Raw genomic sequence first — 19,252 nt, forward strand, 5'->3', positions numbered from 1 at the left:
CCACAATGTCTGTAAAGAGAAAGAAGAGTTTGCCTGACCCTGAACCGAAACATCTAGTCCCTTACAAACTGATTTTCTTTTGAAACATATGCAAGACACTTTCACGTATGAAGAGTTCCATATTAATCTGAAGCATATGTATTCTTGCACTTCAAAATTAAAGTGTTCTATGCAACCAAATTAGAGATACCATCTAAAAAGCACCAAAATCAAAATGAATCTCCAAAGCAGATATCACAGAAGACAGCTCGTTGCCTCTCTGACTCGAAGCTATTTCATTAAACAGCCTTGACAGAAAAGTTCTAATCACGGAGTAATTTTATTTTACAATTAAGAGAAAAGATGCAGCCTGTCCTTTACAGGGTGACGTTTCCAAAAGTGAGAACACACAGCTAACAGTAATGAAAAAGCAATAAAAAAAAAAGAAGAAAAAAAATACTCATACAAAAGCAATTCACCTGTTCTTCAATAAAAACAAAATTTGACAGTTCCGTCAGTTTCACTTTCAGCGTACACTGCAGCCCTTTCTCGCGCTCTCTCTCACACACATAGGACCTAATAAGACTGATAAAACAGCACAGAGGGCAGGGGAGACAGACAGTAAAGCTGTGGCAATAACGTGGGAGGGCAGGATCTAGGCAGCCGCGTCTCAGTTGGCGTGCTGGGCAGTGGAGAAGCAGAGCTTCAGTGTGTAGGGGTACGGACCATCTGGAACAAAACAACAACTCCAGCTGAGAACAGGGGCCTGGACTTGGCACCACACTGTTTAAAAAGGGAAGCACATACTTGGGTTCTTCATCTGGTAATGGTTCATCATGGCTAGTGCTTCCATTGCATCATTAACAGACTCCCACTCCAGCAGACCTGAGGAGCTCTTCTCTGAGGAGGCACCACCTGAGGGGAGAACAGAGTCATGAATGCCCAGGCGCTACCAAGACACACGGCATACCCCACACCCCCGCGTGCACACAATATAAAAACAAGTTTCATTGCCAACAACTCCAGGAAACATTTGATGACAGTAGGCACTAAAACTTAAGTGTAGCTTAAGACGTCTGGAAACAGGAACCCCAGTTCCTTCTGTGTTGACAGACTATAGACAAGTTACAACCTCTTGGAAAAAGCCTTTGTAGTCACTTACATTCAGCAGTTAACAGGTTACAATAGTTCTAGCTGTATACATGACTCACCCCAGGACACTGACCCCCACTCACCCTTTGCTGCAAACAGTTTTACATTCGATGGGCTCTTCACACCAAGCTCATCACATATCTGAAAAGACAAAGGAAGGCAGAAGTCAGACTCACACGTTCAGTTGACCCCCCCCCACAAGTTCTTCCTGTAGGACTCAGCTGGCTGACCTCAGAGAAGATCTCCACAGACGCTTCAGGAGCAGCGTTGAAGAAGTGCAGAACGTTGCTTGGGTGCTGGATTCGGTTCTTGGCTGCCTGCTCTGGGGAAGTGAAGCGGTTGTTACGGCTGCCGTGGAAGTCTTTGAAGCTGCTGCTACCGTCCTCTAGCTCGTACGACTGTCCGGGCATGATGGCCTGCTGTTTGGACACACTGCAAGACACACACACACACACACACATTCATCAGAACCACACACACACACACACACACACACACACACACCCTGGAGAGATTACACTCAAGGGCTTGATTACTAGTGACCAAGAAATTAAGAAAATAAAACCACGTAGTTAAAGGAATTAGAGATCAACACTGTTCCTGAACAACTTCAACTCCTGCTGTTGAACTGTCAAAGTAACAAGCGTGTGCGAGGGCAGATGAACCCCTACCAGACGTTAAGTTTCTGGTTAAAGAGGAAGTGGTTGTTGAGATGGCAGATGGCACGGTCCACAGCGTAGCAGTCTCCCATCTCCACCATAGCAGCTCCAGGCTTGCTTTTCATGAACTTCACCTGCAATTTCAAAACAAACACCATTTTACCCTTTGGACATGCCCGGATTGGATTTACTTTGCACTCACGTTAACAGGTTTACTAAACAAAGTTTACCCTCTCCACATTGCCGTAGAGGCAGAAGATGTTGAAGACCTTGTCAGCGTTTATTTTCGATGGCTCCAGGCCGTACACCATCATGACAGGAGACTCTGCGTGTGCACTATACTCCCCCGGAGGTGGTGGGGGTGCACCGTACTGCCCACCGTACCGCTGCCCCGCCCCGCCCCGCCGTGGGCCACCCATAGACGGGCCCATGCGTCGCGCTTCGTAGCCACCATAACCCTCGTCCTGGTATCCATGGTAACCACCTGGGTGAAAAAAATAATAAAAATAAAAACAAACAAAAAAAACAAAAAAACAACAAGACACCACCCATGCGAAGACAGACGGTCACTGACGGTGACTGGAAGATTTATTTTCTAAGTGACTACACAGTACCGACTTGCTGCCACTGTGGATCTGTACACCGGTTTAACAAGCACGGCTCAAGCCCCCGTCCCCACAAACGCATATGTTGGGTGTTTGTTGGCAGGGGCGTGGGCCTTACCGTACTCTGGAGGGTGATCTCCCAGCAGAGCCGGCTGCCTCTGACGTTTGTTGGGGTTGGCATTCATATCTGAGAGGCAAACAGGAAGATGTCGGAGACAGAAAGAAGAGGAAGAACAGAGAATTGGGTGGCGGAAGGGGGGTCTAATTTGCTGAGAAACTAGCAAACACAGCTCGACACTCTGATTTAAGTCTGAGGACTGATGGACAGAAAAGAGAATGAGGGCACAACAGGCAGAGAAAGGGTGCACTAAACTCTGATCAAGCATACACCCCCCCCCCCCCCCACCTGCATAAGAACTTGTTGGGAAACAGAAGTACAAGAGAAAGAAGTGGGGGTAATTACTAAACAGCTCACTCTCCCACAAACATTCAGCCACTGAGATTGTGACGTGATTATTTAGCAGAGCATAACAGACTGAGCGAGAACAAAAAGGGCAAAATGGCCAAAAGCACACACACCTTGATCACCCCCGTTGCCATCAGCATCTGCACCTGTTCAGGTACACACATCGCAAACATGAATCTTACTGGACACGGAACATTCACTTCAACGTAAAACATCGACAAGAATTCTAGTCAACATGAAGGGCGAGGGCAAGGACCCATTTCCCCCAAAGATTACAAAAGCCAAGTGAGTGGCCAAACTAAAGTTAGACTCCAAAACAGCAGAGCTAAACATTTGTCCTGGACATAATAAAAGGGGAGAAAAAAAAAAAAAAAGACTCCATTACGTCACTGCTAAAGAACCCCATCACACTGCAGCATAGCAACAGCAAGATGAGGAACACACCGGATCAATTTAACCAGAAGACTTGGGGCGGGGGGGGGAGGGGAGAAAAGGCAAGTTAGTTATTGTGTCACAGAAGCTCTTGAAACAAACCCACGAGAGCATCACTCCAAGACAACATAAGCTCGGAATTTACTTACAGCTCAACCCAACGGAGGAGGGGAGATGAGGCAGGAAGACAGCGCTGTAAATTAGCCACAGACCTCTTCATCTCTGCCACTTCACACTTAAAACAGAGCTCCGCTCTCCCCCGCGAGGCAGCCTGCCTCCACCCTTCTGGCTCATGACCAAAGTCCCGCCGCAGTTCTTGCATGATCCATATTCTTATTTGAATACACTTCCCTTTGCATCACGGTGGGTTGCCACGTTGGGACTTTTTGCACATTTCAGACAGTTTGCTGTTCCCCACTAGAGAGACAATGCCAAACCTGCATCACATTGGAAGGTGTTACAGAGTAGTCATAAGACTAAAACGTGAAAAAGAAAAGAATAAATAGTCACACATTGAGAGGCAGAATTGTTTGGGAGGTGTAGGTCGGCTGGATCGTGAGCAGAGGTCACGGGGCTCACAGGGCGTGGGTTGGCTCTATTCCAGGACACGCTTCAGGGCATAAGGTATGGAGGAGGTTGGTATGTCAGTCTGCATGTCAGTGCTTGGTGTCTGCCATGTTGTCCTCATCACTGGCGGTGTGTGACTTCTCCAGTGATCTGCTACGACGTGATTGTCAGTGGGGTGGCCCAATGCTGCTGCAGCTGCAGGTGGTGCTGGTGTTCTCTACATGGCGTGCAAGTATGCTTTTGTGCCAGTCGACCAAACGGTACAACCCAACGTGGGCGGGGCTTACAGACGGCCTGTTTGCTTTCTCGACCTGCTGTATGCCTGTGGACGTCGTCTGTTTGGTGTAAACAGATGGAGACCTTTGTCTGTTTGCATCGTGTTGTGTTTCTTTGTTTCCCTCCCTGAAGACTCCTTTGTCAGCAGTGAGGTGATGTGCAGTGTCACAGTGGAGTGTGTCTTGTTCTTGGAGCACAAGCAAGACTAACTCAACAGACGTGTGTGGCAGACTGTAAAGCAGTGGCATCTTCGTGGCTGTGGGGGTCCGGTTTGGATAGGACGATGAGTGCGAGATGTTGGGTAGTCAGTGGTGTCTCTTGTATGAAGTGTCAGAATGGACTGTTTCCCTACAGACTGCCTGTTTGAGGGCAGCAGGTGCTGTTCCTTCTGCGGGTGTGGGACCAGTGATGGCCAACTGGTAGTGGTGGTGATGTTCTAAAGTGCTCTCCACTGTCCAGATGTTGTGTTGTAGCAGATGAGGCAGTTTCTGTGCAGGTCTCTCCCCCCCCCTCCCCCCAGTGTACAGCACAGATGCTGAGGAGCAACTGGTCATGAGCAGGTGTCAAAGAGAAAACTGAATCTACAATATCTGAATTCACAGTGAGAAGGTGTAGCACACCACACAGACCCAAATAAGCCTTCCAAAGAAAAAGCTGTGATGAATAAAATGTTGGGAAGAGTCTCTCAATGAGTGACATATACCCAGTGGTCCAGTTGCTCCGGACACCTGTGCTTTGTTGAGAAAGGGATCTTGTCGTGTATCGAAAGGGTCGCAGACCGAGAGCATTTCATGAACGGTGTCAAACAACTAGCAGCCGCACACAGCATGAGGGCAACGCGGCGGCTGAAGCGTTACCTCACACAGTGGGTAGGTAAAGGCTGCACAGTTCAATAACACTGCTCCTGAACACCACGTCGGTGCAAGGCCCAGCCCACCCGTTAGCCTGTTCCCCACAGTGGCAGTAAGGGTGCTGAGTAGTGTCAGGACAAACACAGCCGGCACGCACATTACCTTGACTGCTCAGGTTTGGATTGGTGTAGTCCCATGTGTCCTGGTCATTCTTGAACACATTGAGGCGTGTCGGCTAATAAGAAGGGAAACAAATTGCTATATAACCTGTAGAAAACCGACGGTGTAGGTGTGCATGGACACAAACACAACCCATGAACATAACATTGCTTACCTTGGCATATTCGATCTTAAGGGTGCAGCAGCCTGAGTATATATCAGCACCATTGAGAGAGGCTTTGGCTCTCTGTGCACTCTGCACGGAATCGAACGTGGGAATAATTAAGGACAAAAACCCTCATTACCAGACAGCCCAACCTTACACCCGCCACAGCAAACACAACCGCTAACTGCCACGCTCTCCAGCTTCAATACTCAGTGGAAAGGTTGTTGATGCCTACACCAGATAATGTACTAGAGCATCACTGTCACCTTGGGGGTCTTTTATACAGTAAATTTGTTTCATGTGGACTTAAATATCAATCAGTAAAGGATATTCCACCATGGCCTGGACACCATTTTTCCTGAAGATGACAATTCTCTGAACAGGGCCACAATTGTTGCAAATGGTATACAGCACATCCTGTAGGATAACACCCCCGCCCCCCCCAAAAAAGTGTGGATTAAAAAAAACAACCATATATCCAAACCCCCCCCCCAGTATGTGCATTCGATCTGGTCAGCAGAGTGTGCTTTACAGAGTGCTGGTGGGCATTACCGTTGTGATGGGATAGATGGGATTCATGATTGTGAACAGCAAAACGTTATTAACACTGCGGGAGTCATCAGAATCTCCAGGACGGGATATCTTCTGACTGGTTGAATAATTCACAAACGCAGGATGACCAGCAATATAGATCTGGTTGTCGTTGGCATAGGTCACGGCGTTGCAAGAGCCACTCATGTCCTCATATTCAACCAGGGCCTGGCGCTTTTTGGGCATCAGTACCACATAACTGCAGAAGACATGTGCTGAGAATCCACATCACAAAAGACCAACAAGGGAGCAGCCAATGGGCATGCACCATCGGGTACGACAGGGCAGCTACCAGAGGTCAAGGTTTGCGTTACCTGATGGTCCCAAACTCCTGCAGTGCTTCTACAAGGTCTGCTTCCAAAACTCCATCCACCAGTCCCCGTACATGGACCACCAGGGACGGGAGAGGTTTGTGAGGATCGTCATAGCCCTCCTGCAACACAATCATTTTATACAATTATTTTAAACAAACGCAATGTAGTACACAAGATGTATACGCCACTCAGTGTACCACGCAAGATTCCCAGAAATTTTTTTACCACCATATATCTACATTTTTAACTATAGTACAATGGCGTCCCTTCATTAGAACCTTAGACACGGACTTTATAATGCCCTAACATTTTTTCTAGCATTTTCTAGGCTATTAAATATGTAACAAGCTGGAGTTGCATCGTTAGCGATGTGGATCTCTAGCTCCAACACGCCTCCATGCTCAGCCAGGTGCATAAACGGCACGATTAGTTGCACATCATGCAAAGCAGTGAACGCCGCGTAAGACAGGCAGCTATTCACGTGAGCCAACAGAGCCTTGTCCATCTGACGCACGACAGACATGAAGAAGTGAGTCATAAAAGAATATTAAGGCCTTACTATTAATGAATAATCACCAAACAAAAATGGGTCAGTAAAACAGCGGTGTGGCTTTTCTAGGATAACTAGGTCAGCTAACAGTTACATTTATTCGTTTGCGTCCATTAGCCAGCCAAGCTAGCTTTCACAGGTCTAATGTCTGGGAACAGAAGCTAAGATAGCGTTAGCCACCGTGTTAACCAAATAAAGCGAATATCGAGAACTTCCGCAGCTTGAGTACAGTGTGTTCATGTTTTAATCGACTAGGAAGCGACGTTTCGCAATTCTCAGAGAACACAAACTGAAAAATGCCGCATCTGATACAGCAACGCTAAAGTGAAACAAAGCCGCTAGCCTAGCATCCCTCTGCTAACGGCTAGCTTACAGACCAGCCAGCAAATCACGCGCGCTCGAGAAGCGGTTTGGGGGAGATAAATGATCAGTAACGAAAACCACGGTATAAACCGTAACCATGCCTCTGAGGCACATTCTTACAGTTGAAATTCCGCCGTCGTTTTCGGTTTTTTGGCGCTTCGTCGCCCTGCCTCCCTCGCTGTAGTAGCGGGCCGTCTGCGTCGCCATGTTGTCCGTTAGGTCTCCACATCGAATGAAAATGGACGTAAAATACAAGAACGCCTGGGCCCGCCCTCTACCACCTCCCATTGGTGGTGTCAAGACGGAGAGTCAACCAATCACAACGCTGGGTATGTTGCTTCAGTTATTGAAAATAATGAAAATATTCGGAAATGCTGAAAATCCCCATCTTTACTATGCACGTGTTCACGTCAGAATACAGACGGTACTTCTCATAACAACCTGTTAATTTGGCAAGTATTAAGGTTACGCGAAGTTTGAGAAGTGTAAAGTAAGAAAAGAGAAATACATAAACCCACAACCCCTTTCTCTTAACGTGAAGCTGATCTGTAATGCCAATCTCGAACTCAACTCACCATAGTGAAGTTGTCATGCTACTGGCATGTTTGTGGTGATAACGCGCCTGTATTAGATACCAACCGCCATTAAGTGAACGCAGCTGCGTGTACCAAAACACTAAATCATGGGACATACAACACGCTTCACCTACCAAATACCACCTGAACGCACTTTAATCATTCACCGTACGCATCCATTCTAGTTTTATTTCACGCAAACGTGGATAATGTGCAACTCTTTAATAGTTTAATTCCCTTCCCAATCCCACAGTAGACATCTCACTTGTAATTCAGATTCCTCGTGTGTTGTTGCCACAATTCTTTATTCCATTCTTGTTCATTTCCAGTGTAAACCTTCTATACAGATAGAAAACAAATTCACCACAGCCCTTTTAAACCTGCTACAATAAATGTGTAAGGAGAAAAAGGTCAAAATTCAAAATAAAGAAGCAGCAAAAACGTTTCTCCCATTAAACTATCATTTTAAGTATAACTGGTGGAGGTTTTTAGGTAAACTAAAATTCACAGGAATACCACTGAACAAATGTGAAACATCAAATGGCATAAGGTACACTTTCATGTGGTGAAGGCAGAGAAGAAAACTAATCAAACTAAGCAGGCTGATAAGTGAGTGATTTGGGGTGTGGGGTTCTTCTCCAGTCAGTCTTCAGCTGGGGTGGAGCTGTTTTTCTGGCTGGGGGACCTGGAATGACTGGAACAGATAGAGAGAGAAGTTCAGAGGAGAGAACAAATGAAACAAAAAGCCTCATCATTCAAACCCTATCACAGCTCCGCCCCTGCCCTACACGACAAGCGCTGGTACTTTGTCCTGCCCAAGAAGGGTTGAGGCGTCATTTCCTTAATGTGTGGTGGTGTGTGTGGTCTACGTTTCACTGTAGTATTTACTGCATCGTATCGTCTGCACATTTGCTTGTTTGAACATTATATTGTTCTCACAATTATCTACCAAGTTACATTCCTGTGTAAAGACAAGTCTGATTTCACAACAGTGGAGTCTTTGCTGTGAAACCTCACTGATTCCAAGAACCAAAAAAATGGTTAGCTGTTCTAAGGAAGTCTACCACAAAGACCAGCATCTTTCAAAACTACAGAAGACCTGAGAAGGAACATAGACCAATGTAATGTGAAATTCTGTACAACTAAGACCTGTTTTAGGCAGGTCTCTCTCTGCAGACTGTGAGGGTGAGGAGTGACACTACCAGCTCAGAGCCCAAGAGCACTAGATGGAACAAGACCCACCTACACTAAAATATTCATTCACTCTCATCTAACACTACAACCAGGAAGACTACAGTACTCATATCTCCTTCATGTGAGACAACAGAAGTGCTATTAACCAGGGTTAGAACACTGAAAGAGACACATTCAGACACACATGAACGCACTCAGACACACACACGTAAATATATTCTCTCTCACACACACACAGCATGTCATGTCACATTCACAGGCAGTCTTCCTCACAGTCTCTCAGTCACTCTCCAGGGATGTTAATTAGCGCATGCTCTGCATACGTTCAATATCAAGATTTTTTTTACAAGTGGGTTTACTACAACCAGGGCTCACATTAAGAAGGACATCAACTCTTGGGTTTTGGTTACCTTTGAAGACAGTGGCGGAAACAACATACAGAGAAGCGACGGATGCTAGAACTTGAAGACACACTCGGAGGGTCTTGAAGTCTGATCTCGCGTCAGCTCTCCTCTCTCTCACACACCCTTCTCAGAAGCTAAACAAGAAGTTGGAGCTTTGGAGGGAGGGGGGGCCCATAACTCTCAGCCCAGCATTCTGGTGTGCAGTAGTGCATGGGGTTCTGGGATGGGAGTGGGGTGGGGTGGGTGGAACAACTGTTTGTGTACGCGCAGGATGCGTCCCGTCAGAATGTGCGTCGGACGACCCCTTTAAACCAGCGTGGCAGAGGCTGATCTCAGGTAAGCTCTTTAGTCACCCTCCTGGAGGACGGTTAACACGGCAAAGATGAGAGCCCTGGTCTCTGCTTGAGCGCCGACTCCCACACTCTTTAGAAAAAAACAAGAACAGCCTGCAGAAATTGGTCACCGGAGTCTGATAATGACAGATTTTTAAAAATGTTTGTTTTCTCTCTTTTTTTGGGGGGGGGGGAGGGGGGAGGGAAGAGTGGGGGTTTTGGCTACCCTGGATGGATGAACTGCAGCTAATCAACCTGAGGCTGGATCTAAGGTAGAAGAGAGATGATTCCTCCAGTATTACCCCATTACCTTACCTCTACAGCCCAGGCCTTAAGCACAGTACTGGCTCTCCGAGTCTATGTTTATAAGGAATGCATGCGAGTTGTTGCTGTACCTAAGCATCTCTTGACCAAGTCATTCTAGACTGGGTGCTCGCCAAAGGAAAATGACACTTCAGGCACTTGGTAGGAATTTAAATATGGAGGGCTGAGCCAGTGCTCCAGCTCTCGTTCCTGGAGTGGCTGACAATCTTTATCTGATGCTGCTCACTCTTTACCCTCCCTGCTCGGCTTCCTCCGTCCACCTCCGTCGAAAGGTTGTCAAGCCGTGGCTGGAGCTGTGTAGACAGGCTAACGGGACTGGCTTACCTCTGCAGGAAGCTGCACTTCCAGGGAAAGTCGTGGATGTACTGTGGGCTATTCTCAATTAAGACAAGGACACACTGTCCATCCTCTGAACAGCCTCATCACCTAATCTGTCTTAATTCATATACGTGTCACTTAGTAACTGGGGGCTAGGAGATGTGCTAATCCACCAAGTTAAACTGAGTAACAAACAGTAGTGAAGAACAAGCTTTAACATAATTCAGTAATTGAGAAGATACAATTACATTTAGAGAAAAGGAGATATCACACTACTTCAGACCAAAGGAATTACCTGTCCTTAGCACCGTGGGAGCGGGACCTGGAGCGGGACCTGGAGCGGGACCTGGAGCGGGACGCAGATCTTGAGCGAGATCGAGAGCGACTGTAAGAAAACAAAAGCCAAACAGGACCCAGAGTACATTAAAAGGACCAATCACCACCACAGACCGACACTGACTGTGACGGGCAGATATCGTACCTCCGTACGGGAGTTCGGGACCTAGAGCGGGCTTGAGAGCCAGACCTTCATTATTTTGAAAGGAAGAAGACAAATATATTACTTACTGGTTTCAGTCAAATACTGCCAGGCTTAGCCCTAATTTATCCAACAGATAGAATGCAATATGCAGATATAGTTTTGACTAAACCTATACCTTGAGTTCTGTTGGTTGTGTTTGTTTAGAGGTGCCCTCAAGTCCAACTAGCAATTAACGTATTAATAAACTAGTATCCAACCTATTAATAAACCATTAATTACCTAGCCTATTCATAAACTAGAAATTAACCTAACCTTTTAGTCAAGCACAATAATTAAGATATAAAAAAATATATATATATATTTTTTTAAATCACCTTTTGTACGTAAACATCGAAATACAAATACGTGAGCATAAAATCGAGTCCATCAATTTCAAACCATTTCTGTACAAGAGATTATATGCCAGTGCTCATACAATCAGTCATTATCCACCCTGTTCCAACCACGTACCTGCTCCTGCGTTTCAAATAAGATGGAGAATGGTACCTCCTATAACAATACAGACAAAGAAAACCTTTATTTAGTAGAGTACAATAGCAACACCGGTGTAGTAGTACAATGCTTTTTCAACATTGAAGTCTGGATATTTATATCGGGAAGTTTATATATACACACATCTCCCTAAACCGAAATTCCTCTATACATATATGGTAACTTTTAAATATAACAAAGTTGTTTTATATGCTCTGAAGTGGTAAACGTTCTCACCGGTCTTTGCTGCGGCTTCGAGAGCGTGAGCGGCTGCGTCTGCTCCTCGACCTGGAGCGAGAGCGCGAACGAGACCGGGACCTGTAGCACAAACAACAGCTTTGTAGTGTTACAGGCTCCACAAAAGCTTGGTGGATACATACTAAAATATGCAGGAGGACTTCTAGGGCCTTAGCTGTTTAAATGCACTACACTTAAATAATCTTGCGTTAAGGTGCACCAAACTGAAAAACCTTTGTAGGCACACAGAATGGAAAAGTTACTCTTGAAACAATCATATCCATTAGTCCTTAATAAACAAGGAACTGCTTCACCCAGGAAAGCAGGTTCGCTACTGAGCAGAAAGCTTCGTACCTGCTGCGACGGCCTCTCTTACTGAAACGATAGCAGTCGTAGGCGTAGTGGCCCCTGTTTCCACACTGATAACATCGGTCATTTGGGTCAAACTGACGACGGCTAGGTCGGCCATATCGGCTCTTCCGAGTCATGCCAGTGGAGAGCTCCACACGAATCCGAGAACCGCAGAGAACCCTGAGAATTGTGTTATGTGGAGTAGAATGAGTAACAGGTGTGTTATTGGAACATGTACAGTCCAATATCCTACGTCTTCTGCTAGCATAGCTCTAAACATATACTTGATATTTGAGTTTTGTGCTAAATTCCTTGTCCTCTGTGATAAAATATTCAATACATCAATTACAGATTACAAATACTATTACGCGTACTTTCCATCCATTCCTTTCACGGCATCCTCAGCGTCCCGGGCGTCCTCGTACTCTACAAAGGCGAAGCCAGGTGGATTTCTTGCCACCCAGACACTGCGCAGCGGACCGTAGTAGCCAAAGGCCCTCTCCAGTTCGCCCTTAGCTGCTCCGTTGCCTAGATCTCCGACGTAGACCTTACACTCCAGGTTCCGCGAGGAACCGCGAGAGGACGACGAGTAGTACGACATCCCTCTCGTTATCTGAAAATACAGAGGGCATTAAAGCATTTATATATCTGTAACTGAACGATTAATGTCAAAGTCCGTAATATTAAACACGCTGCAAGAGGTTATTGTTAGAGACTTGAGTAGCTAGCTAGCTTGTTATTCGACATTAACTGACATTAATCGCATAGTTAAACGCACAAACTTATTAGATATTCAGTTGTTAAGATTGCTTATCCTCATTAAATTGCTTCGTTATCTTATCACGCTTGTCAATTTCTGGTTACTTGTGCTAGCAAGCGTGTTACAATAAGCAACTGATTAATTTCTCTAGCTATCTAACCTAAGCAGTTAATTACATGTTGATTACTGTAATGTTGCTTAGCTAAATGAACATCGGCATGACAATAAACAACTGAATAATAGCAACAGAGGTAACGTAGCCTAGCTCGCTATAAATACACGCAATTAGCTAAACTAGCTAGTAATGGTAGTATTAGCTACTCTAGCTAAGATAGCTAGCTAATAGACTGTTTCTTTCCGTCTAGCTACCTTAATTCCGTTGATTTCTCCACTGAAAAGATGTAGGCAGTGACTTCATAAATTATAGATAGTGTTAACTAACTAGCTATAAACAATGATATCCAGCGCGGCTAGCTATCGACCGTCAAGATGAGTAAAGTGAACTAGCTAACCTAACTGTATAAATATCCAGATAAATAGCTAGTTAGCGTGCAATGGTTATAAGCGACAACATCAACAATCACACGTACCTCTTTGTGTTAGCTACAATATCCAGTTTTCGAAAATGGCATTAAACAGAGCACACAAAGAAAGCAACGGTATCGTATTCTAAACTAATAGGTTAGCTATATTAACCATAACAAAATAGCTAGCTAGCTGAAACGGCTAACTTAGCTGTGGCCTGTACAGCGCAAATCGCAGTGGGAGGGAGTTTGAACAGAAGGAACTGATCTCGAGTCACTCCGAGGCATTGGCTGAAATCGCTGCCTCATGTAACCTCATCATATAATATCATCACGTAACAACATCACGTAACCTTATCATATAACCTCATTTGTTACTCGTTGACAGAGTTTCACGATTTTTTTGCACATTTCTTGAAGTTCTTAGACTTTGGTAACTTTATGTAAACGTTGCACGAAATTTGCAGTAAAGGGATTTAAAAAAACCTTTTTTTCCCTCATAACATTCTCCTGAGCCGGACGCAAATAAAAGTACTCTATATTGGATTTACCTGGGCCTTGACATAACCTAGTCCCCAAAATTCCCCCCATCTGGTTTTGCTTGGCTCCTGCTCCTAGCCCGGGTAATCAGGTAAAATAGTTGCAGTATATTGTATAAGGACCAAACTGAGAACACCAGTCCTGATAGATTCTTCTAGGAAATTTGGTCCGTGTAGGATTTATGCAAACAAAGAGGTCCAAGGTAACTAATTGTATATCCTTGTAAAATGCTCTTTAGCAAAACCCGTAATAGAACATGTTGTTTCAAACTAGTTAACATTTGATACTTGCTAAACTCGAAATTAATTAACTGGACTGCACCCAGTGCTTGTTTGGGTTGACTTGTCTGTGACTAATGTCTCATAACAGCCTGTGCTCTGCTGTTCTGACCAGGGGTGCTGCCAGGGCTTTGAGACCCCAATTTAAACACAACAACAACCTAATGTTCTAATACTTTTAGGGTGTAAATCACAGGTGATTAGAATCATCCTATTCCCCACCCCCACCTCCATACTGCGGTGTTTTTATTTTGGAAGTTAGGTAACATCTGAGTAACTTAATGTATAAAATTAAGACACTGTATAATTACTGAGGTGTGTTTGTCATATCAGTACTTCGAACAATGTTGACGTACTGTTTTTGTATCAAGAATCCAGTCCAGAACCAGAACTGTATAACGGAAGATCTCAGACCAGCTGAATGAGTTTTACTGCCGATTTGATAAAGAAAATGACAGTTCTGACATATCCCCCTGACTCCAGACCCCATCTCCAGCTCTTTCACCTAAGTAGAGTGCAGGGCCACCACTCAACTGGCCACCTTGATACTCCCATTATCCCCAGTACCAACACAATAACAACTCTTTTCATTTCAGTGAGGGATGTAAGCAGGCTATTCAAGAGACAGAACCCTGAAAGGCAATGGGACCGAGTTTCTCCCTCCACTCTGAAGCACCATGCCAGTTGTCTGCAGTGTTTACAGACATTATACCACCTTACTGGAGATGTGTCATGTGCTTCCAAACATCTACAATGATCCTGGCCCACAGAGCATAACGACTATAGGCCTGTCAATCTGACCTTTGTGTGTAACAATTGGCCACTCTCCTGACATCCCTGTTTCCTTGGTTTCCCTGTCATGTCTGTTTTCCTTCGCTTCCTGGTTGTTCCGTTTCTTGGTTTCATTTTCTCTGTCCCTCATCTGTTCCTTAATTCCAGTTTTTGTTTTGGTTCTCCCTGTTCATATGTTCACCTGTGTCTGGTTAGTGCTTGATTGTCTTGGTTATTAAAGCCCTGTGTTTGGTTTCCCATGTGGTCAGTTATTTTGGTAAGTTGGATCATGTGTGGAGTTGTGGGTGTTTGATTTATTTGCTTAGTTTGTGTTCCCCATGTCCCTGTTTTATTTGCCTCCCTTGTTCAGGTTCCTGTGTTTGCATTCTGCCTCTTGCCTTGTCCCTGCTAAAATGTTACAATGTGGTCATGAAGTGCTTCATGTGCCTCATGCTATTATACTTCAAAACCATCATTGTCCCACTTCTCTGCAGAAACCTACATCAGAATTCTCTCTGTGGACTTCAGGTCTGTTTGTAATGGTCATCCCAGTCCTGCTGCCGGACAAGTTCTCCCGCCTGCAGGTGTTTGACTCCATTCGCTGGTGGATCACAGACTACCTAACTGACAGGTAGCTGCACATAAATCGGGGAGAAAATGTCTCAGACTCCTGGACCATCGGCACAAACTCCCCACCAGAATGTATTCTCCCTGTACACTACATTTGTTTTTTCCAACCAACACCACCTTCACTGGGCTCACTTCTGATTGGATGAGTCTGCCTAATGGTGGGGGGGAGATTGAAGAACTAGTATCATGATTTTACCAAATCCACCTGGAGCATGACCCTTTATAGGGGAGACTGATGACTTAATTCAGAAAGTTTGCAGCCCTACCTGCCTCCATCACTCTGGGAGACACTAGTTGACACTGGAATCTTTCTGGGATCCATCATGACCAGTGACCTCAAGTGGGAGCAGAACAGCTATGTCACCGGACATGGTAAAGGACAAACATCCTGTGGCAGTTGAAGTCTATCCTGCCAAAGCTGCTGATGGTGGTGCAGTTCTCCACTAACATCAGTCCATCTTCATGTCCTCCATCAGTGTTATACACTGCTGCTGCTGACCAGGGTGGACTGTGGCTCATCTGCTCTGCTGAGAGGGTGATGGGCTGCAAACTGCTGACCTGCTACAACACTGAGGCAAGCAGGAAAGATCATGACTGACTCCTCACACTCTCAACATGACATCTACAAAACGCTTCCCCCCCCCCCCCCCCCCCCCCCCAACTCCAGTCAACAACCTGGGTGCCCCCTGACAAACCCATTGCACTGCAACCATGTTGCACATCTTTACTAGCACTTTGTATTCACTTTCCTGTCTTTATTCTGATTTGAGATGGAGGAACTTCACCAAGTCACATAACTTGTATGGGGAAACGATCTTGACCAATAAGCAAATTTAGGTAACAGTGTGTTTAGAAATACAATGAGTATATTCATATTATAGTTTAATATACTGACTGAAACATCGAAAGCAAAAATTATTTTGATTATTGTTGGATTTGGAATCTTGTATAATCAGAAAATAAATTGGAAGTGTTGTTTCATATGCCTTCTTTATTTTGTATATTACAAAGAAATTTTTGGTAAACTTCGTGAAACTAGCTCCCGAAAGATTGAACGAATTCAATAAACGCTGAGTGACGTAATACACTACTAGACGTGACGTAGTTACTCGCGACTAGAAGATTCCCCGGATGTATCTTACTATCCAGTATAGCAAATTCGTTCTGAGATCTGCGTTAGCAGCGAGTACGAAGGTCAAGCAGAAACGCTCGGGAACGGTGAAGCGGCTCGGCTAACGCTGGAAGACACTCAATAAAGAGTCTCTACGCGAGAGTAAAACTCTTCATATTTAACATGCCGAGAGGAAGTCGTAGTAGAACTTCGAGGATGGCTCCTCCAAGGTAATCTAGCTAGCATGGTAAGGCTATAGCTAACGCTGTGTTCATAAGCGGCACACGTTAGCTGTAGCGGTTAGCTCAGTTAGCTTCCTTATCCTGGCCATTCTGAATTGGGTCAGTGTAATGTAGCTAATGTAATGCGTTAGCTAATGTCGGCCTTTGGTGAGGTCATAAAACATGAGTAAAAGAAGCAGGTTAGCAATGTGTGGTCGAACTTATTAAGTTAAGGACATGCATAATTAGCTAGCTAGCAGGACTAACCTATATATTGAAAACTAGTTAACATTAACGTTGCAGTCTAGTAATGATATAGCTATACGTTGTACAGCGTTTGTTTAACGCATTGTCGTTTTAACTCGGTTACTGTGCGACCAGGTGACAATGGTCACGTGGTACTTAACAGCATTGTGTTCATGAGCAAACCATGACTCGTGCCCTTGGGTCTTCTTTACCCCAGCTACTCCTCACGGCCAGCACCCCCTCCACCAGTGTCCAGGGCAGCACCTGCACCATCTTACGCACCAGCCCATCCGCCTCCGTCTGCTGTGGCGCCCCCTGCTGCTGCCCCCAAGCAGCCAGGCATGTTTGCTCAGATGGCAAGCACTGCGGCAGGCGTGGCGGTTGGCTCTGCTGTGGGCCACACGATAGGCCATGCCATGACCGGGGGCTTCAGTGGTGGGCACTCAGAGGCAGCCAGGCCTGACGTTACCTACCAGGTAAACACGTCTCACGCTGGCTTAATGTGGAGTCTGAACTGGACACAGAATGGATTTTAAAGGGACTTTAACACCTTATTCTTAAGATCATTATATAATACCAGTAATATTTAGCTAAGGACTAAGTGTAGGCTTAATCCATCTCAGGAAAACCGTTTTAAAGTCAATTTGGGGCTAACTGTTGTAATTGCCGTGTTACAGCCAGGCTTGTCAACAGGACAAGTGGGACTGTTTTTGTTCTGTGTGAGATTAATGGATTTAAATGTTAAGTTCTGTTTTCTAAGCTGCTGCTGTTCACATGTTTGTGTGTGAGAAGTAAATGCAAGTAAAAGTTGTGATCCGTCTTCCAGGAGCCCTACCAGTCACAGCCTGTTTACCAGCAAGGGTCAACGCAACAGAATGCCTGCGCCTATGAGCTGAGGCAGTTCCTGGAGTGTGCTCAGACACAGAGTGACCTCAAGCTCTGTGAGGGGTTCAGTGAAGTGCTTAAAGAGTGCAAATTCTCCAACGGTACGTTTGTGTGACAGCAGTGCTTCTCTTGCCTGTGGTGTGGGATTTAGGGTTCTTTTAAATGAAAGAGCCAAAGTTGACCTACACGGTGCAGTGATATGATATTAAAATATGATATTCTAATGATATTTTGAACAGTCTATTGTGACTCAGGAAGCCAAGGAAAACTTTTATTTTAAAACATGAAGCACTTTGCCAGAAAATACCATGCTTACTGTTTTGTAATTTCACAGATAACTGCCTTTCACTTCAGTAAAGAATACTGTCTTAATTTAACTAATTTTGGATTTTTATGGAATATATTGGAACATATTGAAAATGTAACTTGTTAGTGATATAAAGATTTCAAGGCTGTTCAACCTTTAGTAGCTAATATGTTTTCTGAAGGCTTTATGTAGCTCAGACATCATGTGTGCTGTAGGTCATATGCTGTACTGGGCATCATGGGCTTTGGAATCCAGCATTGCTTTTTGCTCCATGTCCAGATCATCCTAGTCCAGGACAAAGGCAATCAGAAATAAAACCTGTGTGAGACGCTGTGAGGTGTGACAACTTCACAGTGGACTGTTCTTATTGAAAATGAATCTCTCAGGATCTGTCATGCTACTGTAGTTGTCCAAATACCTCTAAATATTCATATTCATGATGAATGATAAGGCAGCAGTGTGGCACATTAAAAGTTCTTAAAAAACAACTAGATTATTTCACTTTTCATAAGCAGGTTGTTTAGACAGTATTGCAGTGTAAGGTTGTTGGCCTCACTCCATCCAGAACCAGAGTGACATTCCTCCCTGTTGATGGTCTTTATTAATTTTCCTCATTTGTAAAGGGCAGGACCACCAGGTGAAGTCAGGTGAGTGCATGCAGGCTAGAAACAACAGGTTGTACTGAGTCCAGTGGCGGTTTGAATGTGGAATGGTGGTGTGCACGCGCACACACACGTACGTGTAAACTTTTTCTTTCTTTTTTTTTTGTAGGGTTGCCATGAGACTGGAGATTGACCTTAATAATTCTACGTCCACAGTGGTTATAATGTTTAAAAAAAAACCTGGCTGACAGGCTTGTTGTTTAATATGTGCATGCATTTTTCTGATGGAAGCACTGAATAATCATTCAGATCTTATGCTTGACGTTTAGATTGTGGTTACATATTTTGTCATCATAATTAACGTGTAGTATTTTGAGATTTCATCAAATATTGTATCACTGTCTGCGTGTAACAAAACCCACAATAAAGACCTAACCCTTCTGAGTTAGTCTTCTGACTTGGTCTTCGAAGCTGTAAATTAAAACTGATTCTGTCTATAA

General features: G+C 44.8%; 3 protein-coding genes across 6 annotated transcripts; 1 reads left to right on the plus strand and 2 right to left on the minus strand.

The window, feature by feature from the left end:
• Nucleotides 1-300: 300 nt before the first annotated feature.
• hnrnpl2 (heterogeneous nuclear ribonucleoprotein L2) lies at nt 301-7,364 on the minus strand. The gene is made up of 14 exons (XM_027021713.2): nt 7,251-7,364; nt 6,218-6,336; nt 5,865-6,102; nt 5,644-5,729; nt 5,322-5,418; nt 5,150-5,222; nt 2,975-3,007; nt 2,514-2,582; nt 2,021-2,274; nt 1,803-1,924; nt 1,362-1,563; nt 1,215-1,272; nt 787-894; nt 301-708 (listed from the first exon to the last, which is right to left on the minus strand). The coding sequence occupies exons 1-14, from the start codon at nt 7,335-7,337 to the stop codon at nt 650-652; spliced, it is 1,605 nt and encodes a 534-aa protein (XP_026877514.2). The 5' UTR covers nt 7,338-7,364; the 3' UTR covers nt 301-649.
• A 548-nt stretch (nt 7,365-7,912) lies between these two features.
• LOC113584660 (serine/arginine-rich splicing factor 7-like) lies at nt 7,913-13,440 on the minus strand. 4 transcript variants are annotated; one of them, XR_003411424.2, is made up of 9 exons: nt 13,228-13,440; nt 12,252-12,490; nt 11,881-12,057; nt 11,527-11,607; nt 11,269-11,307; nt 10,759-10,803; nt 10,573-10,662; nt 9,310-9,726; nt 7,913-8,399 (listed from the first exon to the last, which is right to left on the minus strand). XR_003411424.2 is itself a non-coding variant. In XM_027021722.2 (8 exons), exons 2-8 carry the CDS (start codon nt 12,476-12,478, stop codon nt 8,348-8,350), a joined length of 711 nt encoding a protein of 236 aa, XP_026877523.1. In that variant the 5' UTR covers nt 12,479-12,490; nt 13,228-13,440; the 3' UTR covers nt 7,913-8,347. The 4 variants fall into 4 exon arrangements, 3 of the variants coding, with proteins under 3 accessions (XP_026877523.1, XP_026877522.1, XP_026877525.1); XM_027021722.2 differs by lacking the exon at nt 9,310-9,726; XM_027021721.2 differs by having other exon boundaries at nt 7,913-9,726.
• Nucleotides 13,441-16,507: 3,067 nt separating this feature from the next.
• Nucleotides 16,508-19,193, plus strand: chchd2 (coiled-coil-helix-coiled-coil-helix domain containing 2). Its single transcript, XM_027021696.2, has 4 exons — nt 16,508-16,721; nt 17,176-17,434; nt 17,785-17,944; nt 18,922-19,193. The coding sequence occupies exons 1-4, from the start codon at nt 16,675-16,677 to the stop codon at nt 18,930-18,932; spliced, it is 477 nt and encodes a 158-aa protein (XP_026877497.1). The 5' UTR covers nt 16,508-16,674; the 3' UTR covers nt 18,933-19,193.
• Nucleotides 19,194-19,252: the final 59 nt, after the last annotated feature.

Source organism: Electrophorus electricus, chromosome 7 (genome assembly GCF_013358815.1).
Source record: "Electrophorus electricus isolate fEleEle1 chromosome 7, fEleEle1.pri, whole genome shotgun sequence".
Lineage (NCBI taxonomy): Eukaryota > Metazoa > Chordata > Actinopteri > Gymnotiformes > Gymnotidae > Electrophorus > Electrophorus electricus.

What these genes read in the sequence shown, in the direction of transcription:
- hnrnpl2 (XM_027021713.2), bottom strand. Translation starts at nt 7,337, where the DNA reads ATGGCGACGCAGACGGCCCGCTACTACAGCGAGGGAGGCAGGGCGACG. An exon ending in TGGCAACGGGGGTGATCAAG is followed by an intron (nt 2,583 to 2,974) that starts GTGTGTGTGCTT and finishes TTTGCCTCTCAG; the next exon opens with ATATGAATGCCAACCCCAAC. An exon ending in CTGTGGAGATCTTCTCTGAG is followed by an intron (nt 1,273 to 1,361) that starts GTCAGCCAGCTG and finishes TTGTCTTTTCAG; the next exon opens with ATATGTGATGAGCTTGGTGT.
- chchd2 (XM_027021696.2), top strand. Translation starts at nt 16,675, where the DNA reads ATGCCGAGAGGAAGTCGTAGTAGAACTTCGAGGATGGCTCCTCCAAG. An exon ending in TCGAGGATGGCTCCTCCAAG is followed by an intron (nt 16,722 to 17,175) that starts GTAATCTAGCTA and finishes TCTTTACCCCAG; the next exon opens with CTACTCCTCACGGCCAGCAC. An exon ending in GGCCTGACGTTACCTACCAG is followed by an intron (nt 17,435 to 17,784) that starts GTAAACACGTCT and finishes TCCGTCTTCCAG; the next exon opens with GAGCCCTACCAGTCACAGCC.
- LOC113584660 (XM_027021721.2), bottom strand. Translation starts at nt 12,478, where the DNA reads ATGTCGTACTACTCGTCGTCCTCTCGCGGTTCCTCGCGGAACCTGGAG. An exon ending in GTGAAAGGAATGGATGGAAA is followed by an intron (nt 12,058 to 12,251) that starts GTACGCGTAATA and finishes CACAATTCTCAG; the next exon opens with GGTTCTCTGCGGTTCTCGGA. An exon ending in TCCCGAACTCCCGTACGGAG is followed by an intron (nt 10,663 to 10,758) that starts GTACGATATCTG and finishes GTTTTCTTACAG; the next exon opens with TCGCTCTCGATCTCGCTCAA.